We start from the raw sequence: 18,974 nt of genomic DNA, 5'->3' as shown, positions 1-18,974 counted from the left end.
CTCGCTATCATCGATTCCATTGACAAGCACGCAATATGTCTTCAAGCTGTGGTGCATGCAAACATAAAAAAAAGATAAATAAATAAAAGCATAATCATCTTGACACACTGCAAATAACAGGACTGGCTTCCTACAGTAGAGGGTGCAAGACCTGTCTGTGACCTTATCATATCACCAATGGGTATGGAGGGGGAAAATATGGTTTAGTCCGAGATGAACTTCCGTGTCGGTAGATTCATATAATATTAACCATCATGAAACAAACTCTCTTTCTGGTAGCTCATTCTTCCCCTCGCACACAGCTCACATGTCAGGTCTCACCTCCTCGTCTACAGTATATTCTTAGTATGACGTGAGTTCAAGTTCTAAGGTCTCAGATTTTTTTTTCTCAGACTGGGAGTAGACAGAAACATGTGGTTTGGCTTAAAAGACGCGGGCACTCTTTGTGAATGTGTGACAGAGATGGCAGCAGTGTACAGCGTACAGAAACCTAGTGGCAGCAGCTAGAGTGGGAAGCAATTCTGATACTTAAAAAGGCGACGTTCTCATTACAGCAACAACAATGTAATCGTTAGGGAGCGGATTTTTATGTCCTAAAAAATTTAAATATTTTTTTTTATGTGCTGAAAAGTATGAAAATATTTGCTAAAAATATAAAAAAATATTTTTTTTTAACATGACAAAAATACCTTACTTAGCTTGAAAAAAAAAATGTTACTAGGTACTTACCAACCACACTTGAGTGCTAGTAGTTGTCCGAGAATTGCAGTGAACAACAAAGGTCATCTCCAAATTCTCCATCACAAATGCATGCTGATTATCTCCGAACGACAACTTATACTGTGAAAAAGATCTTTCCACATCACACGACGTCAGACGTGCATATTTAAAGAGAGGAATGTCACAAACATAAACACCATCAATTTCACCTACAGGCACACCCTCCAATACTCGAGCAACTTTACACATTTTTTTATACCCATTGTTTTTTCCCAAACACATTCTGGAATTTGTCCCTTAGTAATTGTGCTTCTGAACCTGTAGCGAGTCTAGTTTAACTTCCACGGCACGCACCTCCCTGTTTCAGACAACAGGTTTTTAGATGTTTCGAGTTTTTTTATGGTGTCTCACAAAAAGCTTAAATTTGCTAATAGGAAAGCCAAATCGTTTTTTTAAATAACCATCTTTCAGTACATCTTGAAGGATATCGATTGACGAAGCCCGATAACAGGGAATCACAATAAGATGTATTGCCTTACTTGATTGGCATAGCGAGAGGCGAGAGATTTGTTTAAATTAAATAATGTTCATACCCAGCTCTTATCTGTTGTGTTTGACAAACAAAGCGTGGAATGAAAACCTCTTCTGCAACAATAAACATTCCTAATTATGTGTTACAAGATCTCTCCTCCTTGTCTATGTTAATTTATTCTCTAATAATAACACTGATACGCTGCCTAGCAGTTCTCAGAACTTGAGGCGATACTATTACGAAAATGGATCACGGATACACCACACAGCGCTTAGAAACACGAAGCAACCAAGAATTCTTAAAAAGATAGCATAATTCTGAGTGATATAATTGATTTAGTTTTAAAATATTTAAAAGTTCTTATGAAAAATTTATTTAAGTAAAAAAACTCAACCTTTGGGGAGGCCGAGACGTAGGTGGGAAGATAATATTAAAATGGATTTGAGAAAGGTGGGGTATGATGGTAGAGATGGATTAATCTTGCTCAGGATAGGGACCGATGGCAGTTTATGTGAGGGCGTCAATGAACCTCCGGGTTCCTTAAAAGCAAGTAAGTAAAAAAACTCAAAGATTTATGTATTTATAATAAATTTCCTGAATATAGCTTATGTACGAGGGGGATCCAGGAAATAACGACCGTTTTGTTGTAATAATAAAAAAAAAATATATTTATTTGAAAAAACAAAGTCTGTTACATAACTGAAGCTTCCTTTACTTCTCTACATAATCACCACCTACATTTAGACATTTGTCGTATCTGTTCACTAGCTTCAGAATTCCCTTGTTATACTCCTCTGCCGCCAGTTCATTAAGCCAGGTGTTCACTGTCTTCTTCAACTCTTCATCACTTCCAGAACGCGTACCACCCAGAAAGTCTTTCAGCTTAGTGAAAAGGTGAAAATCGCTAGGAGTAAGGTCTGGACTATAGGGCGGATGATCAAAGATTTCCCAACCGAATTGATCCAGCAATTCTCGAGTTGAAGCAGCAGTGTGCAGGCGGGCACAGATTTTGTGGTAGCCAAGATGTTGCGACACAATTTCACCAAGCAAAGAACGAGAAATGTCAGGAAAGGCAATATGCAATTCGTCGAGTGATGTGCGCCTGTCTTACAAGATTCTGTCGTTCACTTTAGTCTTCAGGTCTTCTGTGATGAGTGATGGGCATCCGGGTCGAGTTTCATCGTGGACATTTGTTCGCCCATTGTTGAACATTTCGCACCATTTTCTCACATTTCTTTCATTCATTACAGTATCACCATACACTTCTTTCAATTGCCGGTAAATTTCTGCAGGTTTCAAATGTCGGGCATTCAAAAATCGAATCACACTCCTCACCTCACAGTCGGCGGGATTATCAATCATGTCATTCATTTTGAAGTAACACAAAATGCACAATGGCAACTTGTTGCAACCAGTACTCACAACATTATGAGAACACATGTTAAGGAAGCCAGTTGACCTTCAAACAAGGAAGGGGAGTCAGCTGCGCGGCGGGTATGCACGAACGGTCGTTATTTCCTGGATCCCCCTCGTATTTACATAATTTTTTTGTGAAAATATGTTTTTTTATGTGAAATAAAATTCGGGTTTTAAACTTGAAACTTCATGTTCGGAATTCTTAACTTTGTTAATTGTGTTGTATCACACGCAAAAAGAATATTTAATTACATAGGAATCCACTCCTTAGTAATCATTCGTTTTCTCCATTTGCGTGGTGTGACACAGATTGAAATTCATCGTCAGGTAAGTGAGATGGTGTCATGAATGCAAAGAATGTGCGCTCGTGAGTGCGGCAGAGTGTCATGTGACAATGAGCCAAAAGGATCTTGGCCTCGCACCAGCTAGTCTGACAACATGATTGCGCGAGTGGAGAAACTTGTTCTGGAGGATCGCCGGTTCACTGTGAAAGACATCATCTCAAAAGTTGGCATTTCCGTGAGATCTGTGCACACAAGCCTGAATCAATCAATCTTCTTAATGTATTCAGCTGTTTGCTGACAACATATAGTCCACTGTAGTCTATTCAGTTGTTGTTTTTCACGAGAAATGAGGGGTATTTTGATCGGTGTTCATTATAGATGCCTGTTGCTAGTAGCCAGAGTTGGGGTGTAGTCAATATATACTGCAGGGCTGTGTCTTCTGCAACTGGTACTGATGATTTTAATTTACTTCTTTTGTGGTTTATGGATGGACAGTATAGAAGAATGTGTTCCAGATCTTCATCATGATTATTACACACAGAAATCTGAAATCGGTGTAGGTACAATTGAGTGACAATGTGACCTGTTCTGGCTCTTGTTAAAAATGTCTGAACATGTCTGGGCAAGTTTTTGTATTACACAATCCTGGATGAAGACCTCAAAACATAACGCAAACAACTTTGAAGTGCTCAGCCTTCCTACTCTCTTGACCTCGCTCCTAGCAATTTTTTGCTTTTTCCAACAATGAAAGACACTCTCCTCCACAGTCGCACCGTTATTGCATCAGTGATTTTCCAGTGGTCGAAACAGAAGCGTTCACAGCAGCCATGGCATCATGGCATTGACATTGTGAGAATTGCCTACATCTGCAGGGAGATGACGTTGAGAAGTGACAGAAGTTTCAAATTTTTACAGCAAGTTTGTCAGAAAAAAAAATCGGAGACCTTAGAACTTGAACACAACTTGTTATACACAGGGATAGTGTTGATGGATCGTGACACACTGGTACTGAGAGAATGAACGTCACAGATTACAAACAGAAAGTATAATTTATTAAAAGAATGTATATATGTTTCTAGAATAGAACTGAAACTGACTAGCCGGTTATTCCTTTGGAAAAGTGTATTTTCCTCTCATATTCTTCGGTAAAGGAACCAATCCCGGGCAGGGAACCTGTCCTAACACTTCACATATGCACTGCCGGTCACATCCAAAGCCAAAATTAGCAGGGTTGTCTTTCTTCTGCACTGCTTTCAGCTCCGCAGCCAAGATGTCACTAAACAGAAATCAGAACGATATGTAGTTATATAGTGACGTGACTAACGGATCTACAGGTACAAAGAATATTACCATTCAGTATACGTACACTCAACTGTACACATTAACACATTCTCAAAAATTGAGATGAAATTCAAGGCAATTAAAACCAATAGTTTTATTATACAGAATGTCCATCCTAGTCTATTTTTAAAATTCCCTGACATTTTCCTGTTTTCTAGATACAAAGTAATTTTTCCCCTTGACATTAATCAATAAAAGAAATGCTTCTCTCTTCTTAACTTTTACAATAAACTGTCTAGCTTTTATTAATCAGCTAATCTTTCAGTACTTTGATTTTTATTGTATCTGTAAATTTAATATTAATTGTAATTATAATTGTAATTGTATTCTTAATATTGTAGTTGCAATCCCCTGGTAGAGGGGAAGAGAAGGCCTGATGGCCTTATCTCTACCAGGTTAAATAAATAAATAAATAAATTAACTCAAATGAAGCTGGAAATAAGGTAGCTGTCCATTAAATAATTAACTTCCAAAATCCTAACACGTATTATTGATTATAATCCCTATAGCAGTGGCAGTAGTAGTAGTAACCCAGTATATGATTATGTCTCGTGACCAGAACATAGTACGAAATGGAAATATAAAAATTGAAAATTTATCCTTTGAAGAAGTGGAAAAATTGAAATACCTTAGAGCACCAGCTGAAAGTTAGAATTTATAAAACAGTTATCTTACCGGTTGTTCTGTATGGTTGTGAAACTTGGACTCTCAATTTGAGAGAGGAACAGAGATTAGGGTGTTTGAGAATAAGATGCTTAGGAAAATATTTGGGGCTAAGAAGGATGAAATTACTAGAGAATGGAAAAAGCTACACAACACAGTACTGCACGCATTGTATTCTTCACCTAACATAATCACGAACGTTAAATCCAGACGTTTGAGATGGGGCAGGGCATGTAGCACGTATGGGTGAATCCAGAAATGCATATAGAGTGTTAGTTGGGAGGCCGGAGGGAGAAAGATCTTTGGAGAGGTTGAGACGTAGATGGGAGGATAATGTTAAAATGGATTTGAGGAAGACGGGATATGATGGTAGGGACTGGATTAATCTTGCTCAGGATAGGGATGAACCTCTGGGTTCTCTAAAAGCCATAAGTAAGTAGTTACAACTATATAAAACTTTATAAGTCTTGTTCTAAATTCTTTCGCACCTAAAGCACAAAGGATAAGTGGGAAGGGAAGGTCAACGAACTTGAAGGGACGAGTTCTAACGAACATGACATCTGCTTCCGCAAAGCTAACTTCGATTCTACAGAGACTCGGAAACTTGAACCAAACACTACGCCTGTAATGCATGATGCCAACCCTCATTACTGAAAGTCAAATAGTGGTAGAATCAGTGTAGTTCGTCAAATGCCTACCATTTGCCTTTGTCTGAGTTACTATGGAAACATATGCATACACTTTCAACTTTAATCGCAAAAGTGGGTTAAAAAGGATAACAGTTGTAAGAGAAGGAGGCACACTGTTCAGAAGTCCAGTACATTTAGGGCCGATTGTATAAATCATTTAATCTTAGGTCAGAGGTTAAATTGATCCTCTTTCTAGCTGAACTTGAAATTTTGTGTTGTATAAAGTCTAATCTGAGATTAATTTGTCTTAAACTAAAGTTAACTTTGACTGAAGAAATTTCTTTTCTGTTTGAAATATACGAGTGACAGATAGTGCAAATAAAATATCCATTATTATTATTAATATTAATAAATATGAAAGGTACATATATATATTTTTTTTCTTCAATTTCTTGCCTTATTACACAAACATTCTTATATTTTATAAGGCTCTATCGTGTTCAGCAGTATGAAATAGCATAGCCTATAATTATATTATGTTTATAACAACCATTAATTATTAATGGATATGATAGGTACATTCATAAATTTTCAATTAACCGTATTATTAAACGAAAATTGTCTTTTTATAAAGCTTTATTATGTTCAGCATATCAAACACCATAACATGATAACAATTTGGAGAACGATCAACCTTCTTCTTATTGTCCGTCATTATTTACAATGCACAAAACAAACCAGTGTCTCCAACAGAGTGTACGGAAAGTCGTCAAAAAGTACTTGGAAAGTTGCTAGATTTCTCATTATCAACAAAGTAATATTAAATTTTGTCACTATGGGGTGCTAAAAAGGTCCCTAAATCCCTATTTAACCAATATAAAAGTTAAAAGAAATTGTCGTTGAAAAAGAGTTAAAGTCGCTAGATTGGCAACACTGAAGAAACCTTTACAACAGGATCCGCGCATCACATACTTCACCTGTTTATGCAATGTTGGCAAATCCTTTTCACGTGAACTTAGATTGCATTTGAACCAAGGTAATTTGATCGCAGAAAAGTTTTATACAATAGAAGAAGTGTCTGAACTCGGTTCACTTTCCGATCTTCGATCAAAGATGATCTTTAGTCAGGGAGTTTTATACAATTGGGCCGTAGACATTTACTTACTCTGGTTTGCAGATAACTTTCTTCACGTGGCTGTGTACCTCTTCCTGGGTTTTGCTGTCAATATCAATTAGCATCCTCTCTCCTGAGTCTGCAAAGGGTATGAAGTCAATAAATATCTAAACCAAGGCTTGAGAAACAAACAGTAACTATATTAAACTATTATACATCGAATGCACTTATATCTGACATTGCCGTTTAAAAAAATCATTAAGTGTATCCAGTGCTTTCCTTCTGGAGAAAAAGGTGGTGGAACTCTGTAACAGACTGGGAGATGATTACTATCCAGTATCGCTTTTAACCTCCTTTTCGCCCAACTTTAAGACTTTCTACGTCCAAGCGGAATTCAAACAAAAATTAACATATTTCTCTGCTTTCATAATGAAAAATACAACAAAAAGGTGCTGGATGTTCTGGCATGTTCTACCAGAAAAAAAGCAATGAATATCTCTCAAATAAAGTTGTACTTTGTAAATTTGTATACATTTGCAGCAAAATATCCGTTAAGCAAACCACTGCCAACCAAAAACTGCTCCAACCGAAATTGATAAGTCGTGTAACTGAACTTTTATACCGGTAAAGAAATTTTACAATCACAATTTAGTGAAGACTCAATATTAGAAAAACCTGAAGTAAGTAAGACTCTAAATGCCATTTTCGTGGAAACTGTGTTGTTACTGGGATAACAGTGATTTACGTACTATAACATAAGTAAGAATCACAGTTCAGAATCGTGTGTTCATAGATAGTGGGAAGTGTATGTTGTTATAGCTTCAACGTATATTATAACTTGTTTTCCTCAAATGTTTAAAAATGGTTCGTGATGATTATGATGATGATGATGATGATGATGATGATAATACAATATGCAGCAAAAACAAACGACACTGAACACATTCTTTAAAAACGGAAATTCCTTAAAAACAGAAATATTAAAATGGGGTTTTACTGGACATATAATTGATCGTAGATCTATCTAACTTTATTCCTGCCCTGAATATCGAACTCAGTCACAGGCATATGTTGGTGAAATACTATTTTATATTGCAGAAGGCATGTCAGAGAGCAATATGCCAATTTACAGGAACAGGTTTCGTATTAACTGGATGCATTATATATTTAGGATTTCTCAAGAGTAACATAAAGTCCAAAATCTCCTCATTCAATTTAATTGCAATTGTGAGTTACTTTTGAAACACAGTGTACAGACCTATGTTATCATTAAGTAATATAGAGAATTTTTATTTAAATTGCATAAATCTCCATTTTGCATTATTTTCTCAACAGCCATCCTCACAATAGTTGATACAAGAACACCAACAGAACGAACTTACATTGTGTCACCACAAGAAACACTAAACACTGTGGATGGTAACCCATGCAAATCACTCTGAGGTAGATTAAGGATTGTGGCTACTTTTTTTTTTTTTAACTATGATGTACCGAAGAACATATGGACTTTCAGTGCACTAATTCTGCGTTTCCATATGGTGAAGAATCGGTAGAACGGAGAAAAATTTTGTCCGACACTGGGACTCGAACCTGGGTTTGCAGCTTTACGTGCTGGTGCTTTATCCACAAACCCACACCGGATTCAGGTTCCAATGCCAGACTGAATCCCTCTCATTTTTAACTTCTACCTACTGTGTTCCCCTTTGTTGGCCTACCCTCGTGTACCATGTGACAGTATGTGTGACAGTAGACACTATGTCCAACCTCAAGTACAGAGGTGCATTAGGCAAGTCTATTGTGTTACCAAAAAGGAGTGCGTTATATGGCAGTAAACATTTTTAATAGCCTCCCTACGGATATAAAAAAATGAAACTCAAAACATAAGATTATTTAGGGTCAAATTAAAGAAGTACCTAATTTCTCACACCTTCTATTCTGTAGATGAATTTATAACATTCAACAAAGCTTCATGAATATTTCTGTGTTGTATTAAGTATCGATACTAACCCCTTGTGATGTACTGGTATATTGTAAAACTCTTCTGTATATATTTCAACTAGACTGTGACTATAATTAAGACTTTGCAGTACTATTAAGATTTTTTGACATGTTCCATATTCCAGCTGTGATGTACGAATACCATGGAATGTAAATGAATACAATACAATACAATACAATACAATTATCACGGCATACCAGTAAAGAGGAACCAAACTGTTGAATCTAAAACCAGAATTGAAAAGTAACTGGTCCAACAAATAAGTTTCCCGTTCCCTATAATTATAAACAATGCGCTCAATTTGTATCTGTAAAAACAAAACCCCACAAACTTCGGAAAAATGTGGTTATACCTTCAGGCCTTCATATAAGCCTATTTGGTTCAAGCAGGTTTAATCACTGAAATAAAATTCACAATTATTACACAATATTTAAATTAAAATTAATAAAATTTAGAGCTACGTACCAAAAAAACATGTGATGAATGGGGATGGTGTCATGTTCTTCAGTGTTAGCACCTGGACGTCAGGGTTCTTGTACTGTATTTGGGGCACCTGCCAGAACACAAAATCTCTGTGAACAGAAAATATATATCAGTAAAGTAAGAACGGCCGCACCAGCAATATATGGACATAAACAGGACTAGATAAAAGCACTCATCTGCTCGACTGTGAAGGGTAAAAATTTTTACTTGGGTGAAAAAAGATTCTGATTTTTAACTGCGATCGTGTAGTTCGGCTATGCGGACGAACGAAATTTTTACGTGACTGGTTAGCCAACATAATGTTTAGGTAAAGCCCTGAACAACATGATCATGATGATTAAGACATATGGAATCCTACACCACACAACACGCATAACTCATTTTTGGAGAAAAGTGAACAAACCTAGTTCTTTCCCTGTACACTTCTAATGGCCCAACTAAAACATAACCTTAAAATTTAAACAACGTACCTAGCTCCTTCATGGTGTTTACCACTCGTATTATAATTAATACAAAAAATTTTAACTCTTTCCTTTAATACAAGGGCGCCTGCCTCTAAATATTTCAGTGTTCTCCGAATTGGAGCTCTACCTTTCATAAACGGCATTTTTAAATCTTGACTTTCCACCTATTTTATCATTAAAAAAAACAACCATGAAAAATTCTCAGTCAGTGTCGCCAATATATAATCGTTAAATATTCCAACTTGGAATATTCAACGATTTTAATCTTCAAATCAGCGGTAACCAAAGACGGTTTATAGTTTAATCTAGACTCACTATGAGCGCTGTTCTCCTGATTTAAGACTCTGGATTTAAGCAGAGTCCGTGGATATTTGAGAATAAGGTGGTTAGGAAAATATTTGGGACTGAGAGGGATGAAGTTACAGGAGAATGGAGAAAGTTACACGACGCAGAACTGCACGCATTGTATTCTTCACCTGACATACGAGTATTTAGCAACATTCATGAAAGTTTGTGCGAACTTCGTAATGTGACAACACAGACAGCCCAGGCTGTGGCAAAGTGACAGATTTAAACTTATTTTTTTTTTTACCCAGCCGAAATTGCCGTTGTTTTGGAACTGGGTGCTGGTTACTATATTGACTACAACTATAACGGAACATACTACAAAACTTCTATAGACACGTAACATATTTAAACAATGTTATTAAACTTCTTTCCAACTATGACTATGTGCTGCAACAGCTCTAGAAGATTCTTGGCTTTCCTTTGTAAACCATGTCATTCAACTCAATCACTTGCGTTATTTTACCGCCTCTGGTCTCCAGCTTTTTTTATATATTCTTCCATATCATCTAGCAATTTCTTTTGGGGCTTTTCAACTTTCCTCCTTTCTTCTGGTTTCCCTCGTCGTAAATTTAATTTAAACAGCGCCATTATCTCACATTGTTCATGTGATAATCGACAATAGTTGCGAGTGCACAGATTTAGTTTTGCCGCTCAACAATGGGTATTCTGTGTCAGGTGTGTTCTCACATCGAAGATAATAATTAAGTCAACAATCACCCTGCGAAAGAAGAAGAAATTTACATCAAACAGTAGGCTGCTACCAACACTGAAACACAAAAAGTCACTAATGTCCGATATCACCCCATCTGTCTAAGTCAAATTTCCGTTTCACAAAATCCTTTTAATATTGATAATATAATAATATTTGACAGTGGCGTCGCGTGACATTTTGACATGGGGATGCGATTTTTTAAATGGTTAAAATACAGTAGTCTGCTTTCGTTATATGTGGGAGTTGCGTTCCTGGAAATAGCCGCTTATTGATGGACGTTTGAGTTGAATTTTCAAATTTTCTTTATAATTTCCTTGTAGCATAAGTTATAAGGATATTTACCGAGCCGAAGCCTGGCCGTGTTTACATGAAAGACGAAAGTGCATAGAACGAGACCGACTACACTGTTGATAATACTGTAACTTTTTTATTCTTACTTTGCCACCACACACCCGTCAACAATGTGACTTTTATTCTTTATCATTCACCCTACAACAATGGTTGTTCCTCGAAAATCTGCCGTGGCCATGTTTAGATTGATTACTGGTCATGATTGCCTCAGTAAACACCTCCATCGTATTGGAGTACTGAATTCACCTAAATGCTTACTGTGCACCAGAGAAGAGGACATGGAGATGGAGAACCTGGCTAATTGTGAAACTCTTAGGACATTTGTGGACCTTCCATCAAAATATTGGGAAGCAAGAAGGATGATTTCATTGTTAAATCCAGAGCATTAGATACACACATACACACACACACACACACACACACAATGGTTATTCCACTCAACACAGCAACATAATAGTCGTTATTACACTCCACACGACGACAATGACAATACATGTGTATTATTGAGAAGAACAACAATGTATTCCTAATTTCAACTAAAGTTAACAAAGCGCTAAGTGCAGAACAAAACTGTCAGTTCTCAGTTCACAATTCGCTTGCCTTGACTCACTCAAGTTCACTGCACGTCGAACTCAGATCCTCCGGATACGTCGCTCTCGCCTGGCCACTGCCACAGCTATGGACTCACTCAAGTTCACTGCACGTCGAACTCAGATACTCCGGATACGTCGCTCTCGCCTGGCCACTGCCACAGCTATAGACTCACTCAAGTTCACTGCACGTCGAACTCAGATCCTCCGGATACGTCGCTCTCGCCCGGCCACTGCCACAGCTATGGACTCACTCAAGTTCACTGCACGTCGAACTCAGGTCCTCCGGATACGTCGCTCTCGCCTGGCCACTGCCACAGTTATGGACTCACTCAAGTTCACTGCATCGTCGAACTCAGGTCCACCTTGCTCGCTGCTGTCCAAGACTTGAAGGCTGGCTGAACTACTGACTGACTCAAGACTGCTTCTCGCTTTTATTTATTAAACCGTAACATCTGGAATCTTCGATTCGCGTGGCTTTCTGAACCTTCGAGAGAGAGACGTTTCTAGATGTTCCCCCTGCTCTCTGCGCTCCACGCCGTAGTTCTCCGCACTTCTTTCCCCCTCGCTCCGTGCCGCACCACAGCGCCTACCGAAGCTCGAGTTTCCGTTTCCCGCGCCTTCCTTCGCGCTAAATGCGCGCGCAACCAAACGCGACCAGAATCTTGCGCCACAATACAGTAAATCAAAATAAGCTTCATAGTTTACTTTTAGATTTAACATTATTTCTTCAGGAAGCGAATTTGCAAAGTTAGTAAATTGTGTATGATCAAGCACACTTAAAAGTTTCAATTTGGAATTTCCAGAAAACTTTTGAATAATATCAATTCTGATAACGTGCAGAATTTCATTGAACAATCGCCTATGCACAGTTTTCTTATCCTCTCCAGGGATTGCATCCAGCCGTGATCTTTCAGATTGAGAATAATTTTCAGCAGCAAAATCATCCATTTGTTACCAAAATTCTGAAAGTAATTTCTCAGTCCTTGCTTGTACTCCTCGAAATTATGAATTTTTGTTTTACAGAAACCAACATGTTGCTTTTTGAAACAGAATATCAGAGTGTGGGAATATTGCAACGAATAATATTAGCAGAAAATAAAATCAAAATCCTTCATTAAGATGAATGGACGGAGCGGAGTAAACTTAACCCATTCAACTCCAAACCCTATCTATTATCCTGAACTTTCCTAATAGCATATTCTAGAGCGAAGTTAAAAAGTAAAGGTGATAGTGCATTTCTCTGCTTTAGCCCGCAGTGAATTGGAAAAGCATCAGATAGAAACTGCCTGTACGGACTCTGCTGTAATACCTGGAGACTTGTACTTTTTCAGATTTTCTATCGCAATTTCGATTTCAGAAAGTGTGGGTTCCGGTATGAATGGCTCAGCAGTTTGTATTTGAATTTCGTCCTGATCATTTCTATTTGGCCTATGTGATTAATTAAAATGTGATTGTGACAGTGAAGGCAATGCTCCCAAAAACGAAACCAAAAAATGAAATTTTGCATGACTACTATTTTGTGGCTTGGAGTAGTTTGCTACTGCTGTTTCAAATTTGCCGTGCATGTAGTGGAAGTGTGAGAGAAATAAAACATTATAAGAAGGGCTCAATGTTATGTGTGCAAATAGCCTGTGAATGTGGTGATATTTTTTCTTGGCCATCTCAACCTATGTTTAGAAAGCTACCGGAAGGAAATGTACTAATTGCATTAGCTTTACTACTTTCAGGTGTACTGTATAAGGCCTTTCATTCATTTTTTTAAACAATGAATGTAGCTATGATGTCGAGAACAGTTTTCGATAGGATTGTAAATATATTTTGTAGTCCAATAATAAAGGATCGATGGAAAAAAAAAAATAAAAAAAAAAGAAGAAGATGATGATACTTCGAAAGCAATGAAGGATAACTGAACGGAAATTTGGCTGACAGGCGATGGACAATATGATTCTCCAGGGTTTTCTGCTAAATATATGGTGTATTCAATAATGAATCTTTATACTGGTGCTAGCATAGACTTCGAACTTTTACAAAAAGGAACGGTTAAAAGTGAAATGAAAAGACATGCTTGTGACAATGTAATGAACAGGTTAATAAATGAAGATAAATGTGACATAAAATTATTTTTGTCTGAAGACATAAGGGCACTATACTTGTTTTTTTGAAAGATGGGACATGACAGGAGCGTTGCGATCGGAAAAACAACTGAATGCTACATAGCGTGGTAGGCCTGTTGCTATGGTAACAACGATTGAGTTGCCAAACTTACCGTTCCCACGTGGCGAGTGCTTAATAGCTCTCTTGGCGACATTTATTGTGCACACAGTGTTAGCATTGGTACGTTTCGTCTTTGATTCTCTGTCGATTTTTGTGTTGTTTTCTTACCTTTGCGTCAATTGTCAATTAATGTCTTAACGTCAGCCATCGTAACGTCAGTTGATACCTTCCATCAGCTGGCAGCGTGGTAGTCCATATTGGCAACATAGCACTGTAGTTCCAAGTTCGGCCGCTAAACTGTCATGTCCCATCTTTCAAAAAAACAAGTATAGGTGCTGTATGTACCCAACTTCCGCAAATTGATCATGAATTTGACACGTGGCACTTATCTAAAACTTTAATGAAAAAGGTAAAGGTTTTTGGATAAAAAGTATCCTGAGATCCTGGCATGGAAGTGTAGCATCAATAATCACTTATGGTGGGCAAAGCAAACTTGTGGTGGAAATGGTATAAATTTAGCTCTATATTAAACCATACAGTCCACACCTGTGGAGTAACGGTCAGCGCGTCTGGCTGCGAAACCAGGTGGCCCGGGTTCGAATCCCGGTCGGGGCAAGTTACCTGGTTGAGGTTTTTTCCGGGGTTTTCCCTCAACCCTATACGAGCAAATGCTGGGTAACTTTCGGTGCTGGACCCCGGACTCATTTCACCGGCATAATCACCTCCATATCATTCAGACGCTAAATAACCTAGATGTTGATACAGCGTCGTAAAATAACCCAATAAAATAAAAAAAAATAAAAAAATAAACCATATAAAGAACGAGCATGTTTGGATGGAAGAAAATGAAGTGAAACGTTGTGAACATGAATCGCTTGGCGAAGATGAAGTAAAAAATAAACTATGGATTAAACCTCATTCTGAAGCATAAAAAGAGTTGAAAAAGATAATTTTTGATAAAGCTTTTTTGAAGGATTTAGAGCATACAAAACATTACATTCATACGGGCACAGTGGCGGCTCGTGAACTTGTGGATTGGGAGAGCTGCAGTAGATTTCGGTACATACAAATTTCATTTCTTGATACCATTACTAATAAGTATAGGACAAAAATAAATGCACTACATACCGAAAAACCAAAACTTCCTGACTTAGTTGGGAGATGTCTGTGGCATCATTTGCTAATCCCTAAGAAAAACTAATACCATCGATTTCAGTCTGAATTTCAGATCGGCAGACACTCAACTTACAATCTACCAGTTCATTCTGAATTGTTTTAGAATAACCTCTAAAGAGTGGCATGTTCCAAATGATTTTTGAGAAGCTCGTTTAGATTACTCACGAACTGTAGCAACCCACGAAACACATCGGGGTTCTTCGAATCGTTTTTTCATCATGTCCCCTAAGGGGAAGTTCATATTGGCCACAAAATTTGATACAATCAATATTTTTTTTAAATAATTTCACGATTTTTTCTCACTTCTTGATTATGTTTGAGAATGTTTGTTCTGTTCGTTTCACTTAATTGCACAGCAGTATGAGTTGCGTAACATAGCCAATGAAACATTTTTCAGGCGAGACTGCGAAGATTCGTGCATTTTGCTTTTTAGGGGCAAATGTCCTAAATCTGTCACACCACTCCTAGTCCATGCAGCATCACCACCGAAGAGGAGGCAAGGAAAACAAAATACAGATTTTTTTTGTTCACATCCACATAACCACAAATGCTTAGCGTAAATTTCATTGTTATATACTTCCTTATATATATATATATATATATATATATATATATATATATATATATACACACACTATTTCGGCTTGATGAAGATTAAGTAAGATTTAAATCGGGTAACGGAAGACACTTTAATTTCACTTCATTACATCAATATTCTCCGCAAGAGAAAGTTGAGAAAAATAAAATTAATATTCTGTAATTCACACACACTCTTGCTTGCAAATTTGCACTGGTTAAGTTACGGTATTAAGACGTCACACCAAAGCAACACTCAGATATACTGATGGTCAACAATTTTCTAAAACTGGAAAAGAAGTCTCTTTCGTATTTTACGTGCTATATCAAAAGGATTCTACTCGTGGAATCATTTTGAGTTGAGGCAAATATTAGGTTCTGCTGGAGGCAGGATATATACGTAATAATAAGGCAAAAGAGAATATTAATTTCGTTATATTAACTCGATAAGATTCTACTACAATAAGTATGTGAAAAGAAAATAACAATTTTGTCATTAAGTTTCAAGGGAATAGAGAATCCATTTGACGCAGCATTACAATAGCGGTGTGGGAGGAGAGGAAAGATCCCTTGTGGCCTGGCTCTGCAAGCCAATGCAGCGAGATATGAGTTTTAAACAGCGGCAGTTTCCCTCTGCTTCCCTTCACCTCTCTACCCGCTGACCATGCAAGACACACTGTCTATGAGCTGACCACCCTGCAGATCCCAGGACGACTTTGAATGCAGTGTCAATTCCAATATAGTCGACGCGCAAAAAGATTATGCATAAGATAATAGTACATATTCCCGGCCAGATGAAATATAAAGCAATTTACCAATAAAATCTGTAACAATTCTTCTACAAATTAAAATAAATATCATTTTTATTTTCCTGTCAAAGCAGGGAGTGCTGCAGCTCCGCACCTAAAAGGGTCCACTTCTTTTACAATGGTATGCTGAGCAGATCTATAATCGCAATTTTAGACCATAATTGGAACCTAAATAAAGGAAAACTGAAACTTATGCCACAATATTCTAAGACCTCGGGCACATGAGTTGAGAAACAAAAATACAAGCCAAGTGAGAAGGGTTGGAAATGACACATCATGGAAGAAATTCAAGAATATTTACATGCAGATACATTACCTGAAGAAGAGCCTCTGGATCTACCTTTACCAAAGAACACTGCACCAGTACTTCGCCCAACAGACTCAGTTTTGAGGGAGAGGCACTTTTCCCATTTCCAGTTGCAACAGTAAATCCTCTTTTATTTTGCTTTATTGTCTAATATATTTTTGTTTACTTGCTAATGAGAACTTTTTATGAATTGAGCTTTGAGTCATAAACTTAAAAACTTACATAATTATTTCCTACTTCAGGAAAAGACTGTCAAATTTTATTTACTACATAAGACCTCGGTCTTACGATCTTAACGTTATTGAAACCTGGACGACAGAAAATAAAATGAAAATCAATGTCAGTAAAAGCACAGTCTACTATATACAGTCGCGAAGCTTGAGGTGATTTTTTGCAAATCTCACGATAAAGCGCTCCAAGCGGTTAGCAACTAGAAACAATAGACTGTCCACAGTCGACTTTGGATTTAGAGTGGACTGAGTCGTATTTCCATCGAGTGCTAGCTAGGTCGTTGCGTATTTCGCATTGATGCTTATGAAGAAAAATCCTAACATCTATTTCTTATTTTACTTCTAGATGCAAAAAGTGGTTAATAAACAGCAGGAGGGAAGATCTAATGACAAAGAATGAAGCATATCTGTATAATAATATAAAGTTTTGCTCTCTTCATTTCGAAAACACACAATTTATGAATGAAAACAAAAATTAATTAACCTGAAATGCAGTTCCAACTTTATTTGATGTTTCAAATAAACCTGTTCTGTTATTACTCGCAGCTGAGAAACAAAAGCTTTGCGCTAATTCTACGTCTGTATCAGCTGTCCTTGAATAATTGTACATTTTCAGACAACTTTGGCCTACTTTTTTTTTTCAAAGGATATGTTTTTAATTATAGCTGTTAATTTTGTTGTTATTTTTATTTGTTACTTTACTAGAGACGTACAAAAAGTAAGTCTGTTACAATAAAATTTATTGATCACGTTTTATTTCCAATTCTGGTGTGATTATTATTGCTTAACCTCATCCCACTTTGTTAACTACGTAAGCCTACACTACAAGTACCGGTACACGTAAGTTACTCCCATTAATTCATATTTCCATTATTAATGTTATTATATTATTGTTGTAAAGGGAAATGCAAATTAATATTTATTGGTTTCATAGTTAATTATCGCTATAATCTTGAATGAGTGAAGCGATTATAGTAAATTTCAGTTCGTTTTGCACAAACAAAAATAATATTAACCTATTTCTTGCAGGTATCTTCGAGTTTATGGTGGAATTTAATATATTTCATTAAAATAATAAATGAACTTTATCCATTTAATATTTCAATAATGGAAGGAAGGTATTAATTTTTCCAAAAGAACACGACAACGAGAGTGTAACATATTTTTCCATCTGCTAGGAGAGATCTGTGATGATGAGGCGATAGTAGCGATCCTAGTGGTGGGCAACTACCCATGTTTGCATTTTTACTGCATATTGAGCTTCGCGACTGTATATAGTAGACTGTGGTAAAAGTAAGTCAATATCCTTCTGTAGAACGCATAAAGAAATTTGTCTCGGATATCAGCTGAATGGTACATCGGTGCCACAAGTGAACACTTGTAAATACCTAGGTATATATTTAAGTAACAAACTGGGTTGGGAGGAACAAGTCACTAATACCACAAGGAAAGCCTGGAAAGCACTACATTTCTCTATGCGTATTCTGAAGAAATCTAACCGAAAGTCAAAAGAATTAGCGTACAAAACCCTTGTTCGCCCAGTTATGGAATATGGAGCAGTAGGTTGGGATCCGTACAGACAAAACCAAATCGATTCAATATAAAAGGTCCAACGCAAGACAGCAAAATATGTCAAAATGGGGAAGGGACATGGTGAGGAGATAGTAAAAGATTTAGGGTGGGAACTTCTCAAGTCAAGGCGACAAAAAACCAGACTCACCACATTGTTTAAGGCACAAATGGGACACAAAGCATGGACCGATATCAACGCTAGATTAGCAACACCATCATACTTAGGAAGGACTGATCATATTAGGAAGTTTAAATGTAGAAAACAAAGAACGGACGTGGCAAAATATTTCTTTGTTAACTGCACAATAGTAGACTGGAACAGCTTACCTGCGGCAATCTTTCAGAGTGGTCCTCTTAAAATCAATACATTTAAGGAAAGGTTGAGAAGATTAGGCTGAAAATGTAATTGGAGCTGCAGTGTAATTATTTAAATTGTGTCAT

General features: G+C 37.1%; 1 protein-coding gene across 2 annotated transcripts; it reads right to left on the bottom strand.

Annotated features, from left to right (window-relative positions):
- Positions 1-3,982: 3,982 nt before the first annotated feature.
- On the bottom strand, positions 3,983-9,862 carry LOC138711033 (small ribosomal subunit protein mS25-like). Of its 2 annotated transcripts, none has more exons than XM_069842322.1 (4): positions 9,773-9,862; positions 9,164-9,270; positions 6,751-6,838; positions 3,983-4,228 (listed from the first exon to the last, which is right to left on the bottom strand). In XM_069842322.1, the coding sequence occupies exons 1-4, from the start codon at positions 9,835-9,837 to the stop codon at positions 4,057-4,059; spliced, it is 432 nt and encodes a 143-aa protein (XP_069698423.1). In that variant the 5' UTR covers positions 9,838-9,862; the 3' UTR covers positions 3,983-4,056. The 2 variants fall into 2 exon arrangements, with proteins under 2 accessions (XP_069698423.1, XP_069698422.1); XM_069842321.1 differs by having other exon boundaries at positions 9,652-9,858.
- Positions 9,863-18,974: the final 9,112 nt, after the last annotated feature.

This window comes from Periplaneta americana, chromosome 12 (assembly GCF_040183065.1).
Source record: "Periplaneta americana isolate PAMFEO1 chromosome 12, P.americana_PAMFEO1_priV1, whole genome shotgun sequence".
Taxonomy (NCBI): domain Eukaryota; kingdom Metazoa; phylum Arthropoda; class Insecta; order Blattodea; family Blattidae; genus Periplaneta; species Periplaneta americana.
The sequence above is the reverse complement of the archived record's forward strand: the minus strand, read 5'-3'. Positions and strand labels throughout refer to the sequence as shown.

What these genes read in the sequence shown, in the direction of transcription:
- LOC138711033 (XM_069842321.1), bottom strand. Translation starts at nt 9,788, where the DNA reads ATGCCGTTTATGAAAGGTAGAGCTCCAATTCGGAGAACACTGAAATAT. An exon ending in AAACACCATGAAGGAGCTAG is followed by an intron (nt 9,271 to 9,651) that starts GTACGTTGTTTA and finishes TTCTGTTCACAG; the next exon opens with AGATTTTGTGTTCTGGCAGG. An exon ending in AAAGTTATCTGCAAACCAGA is followed by an intron (nt 4,229 to 6,750) that starts GTAAGTAAATGT and finishes ATTTCTGTTTAG; the next exon opens with TGACATCTTGGCTGCGGAGC.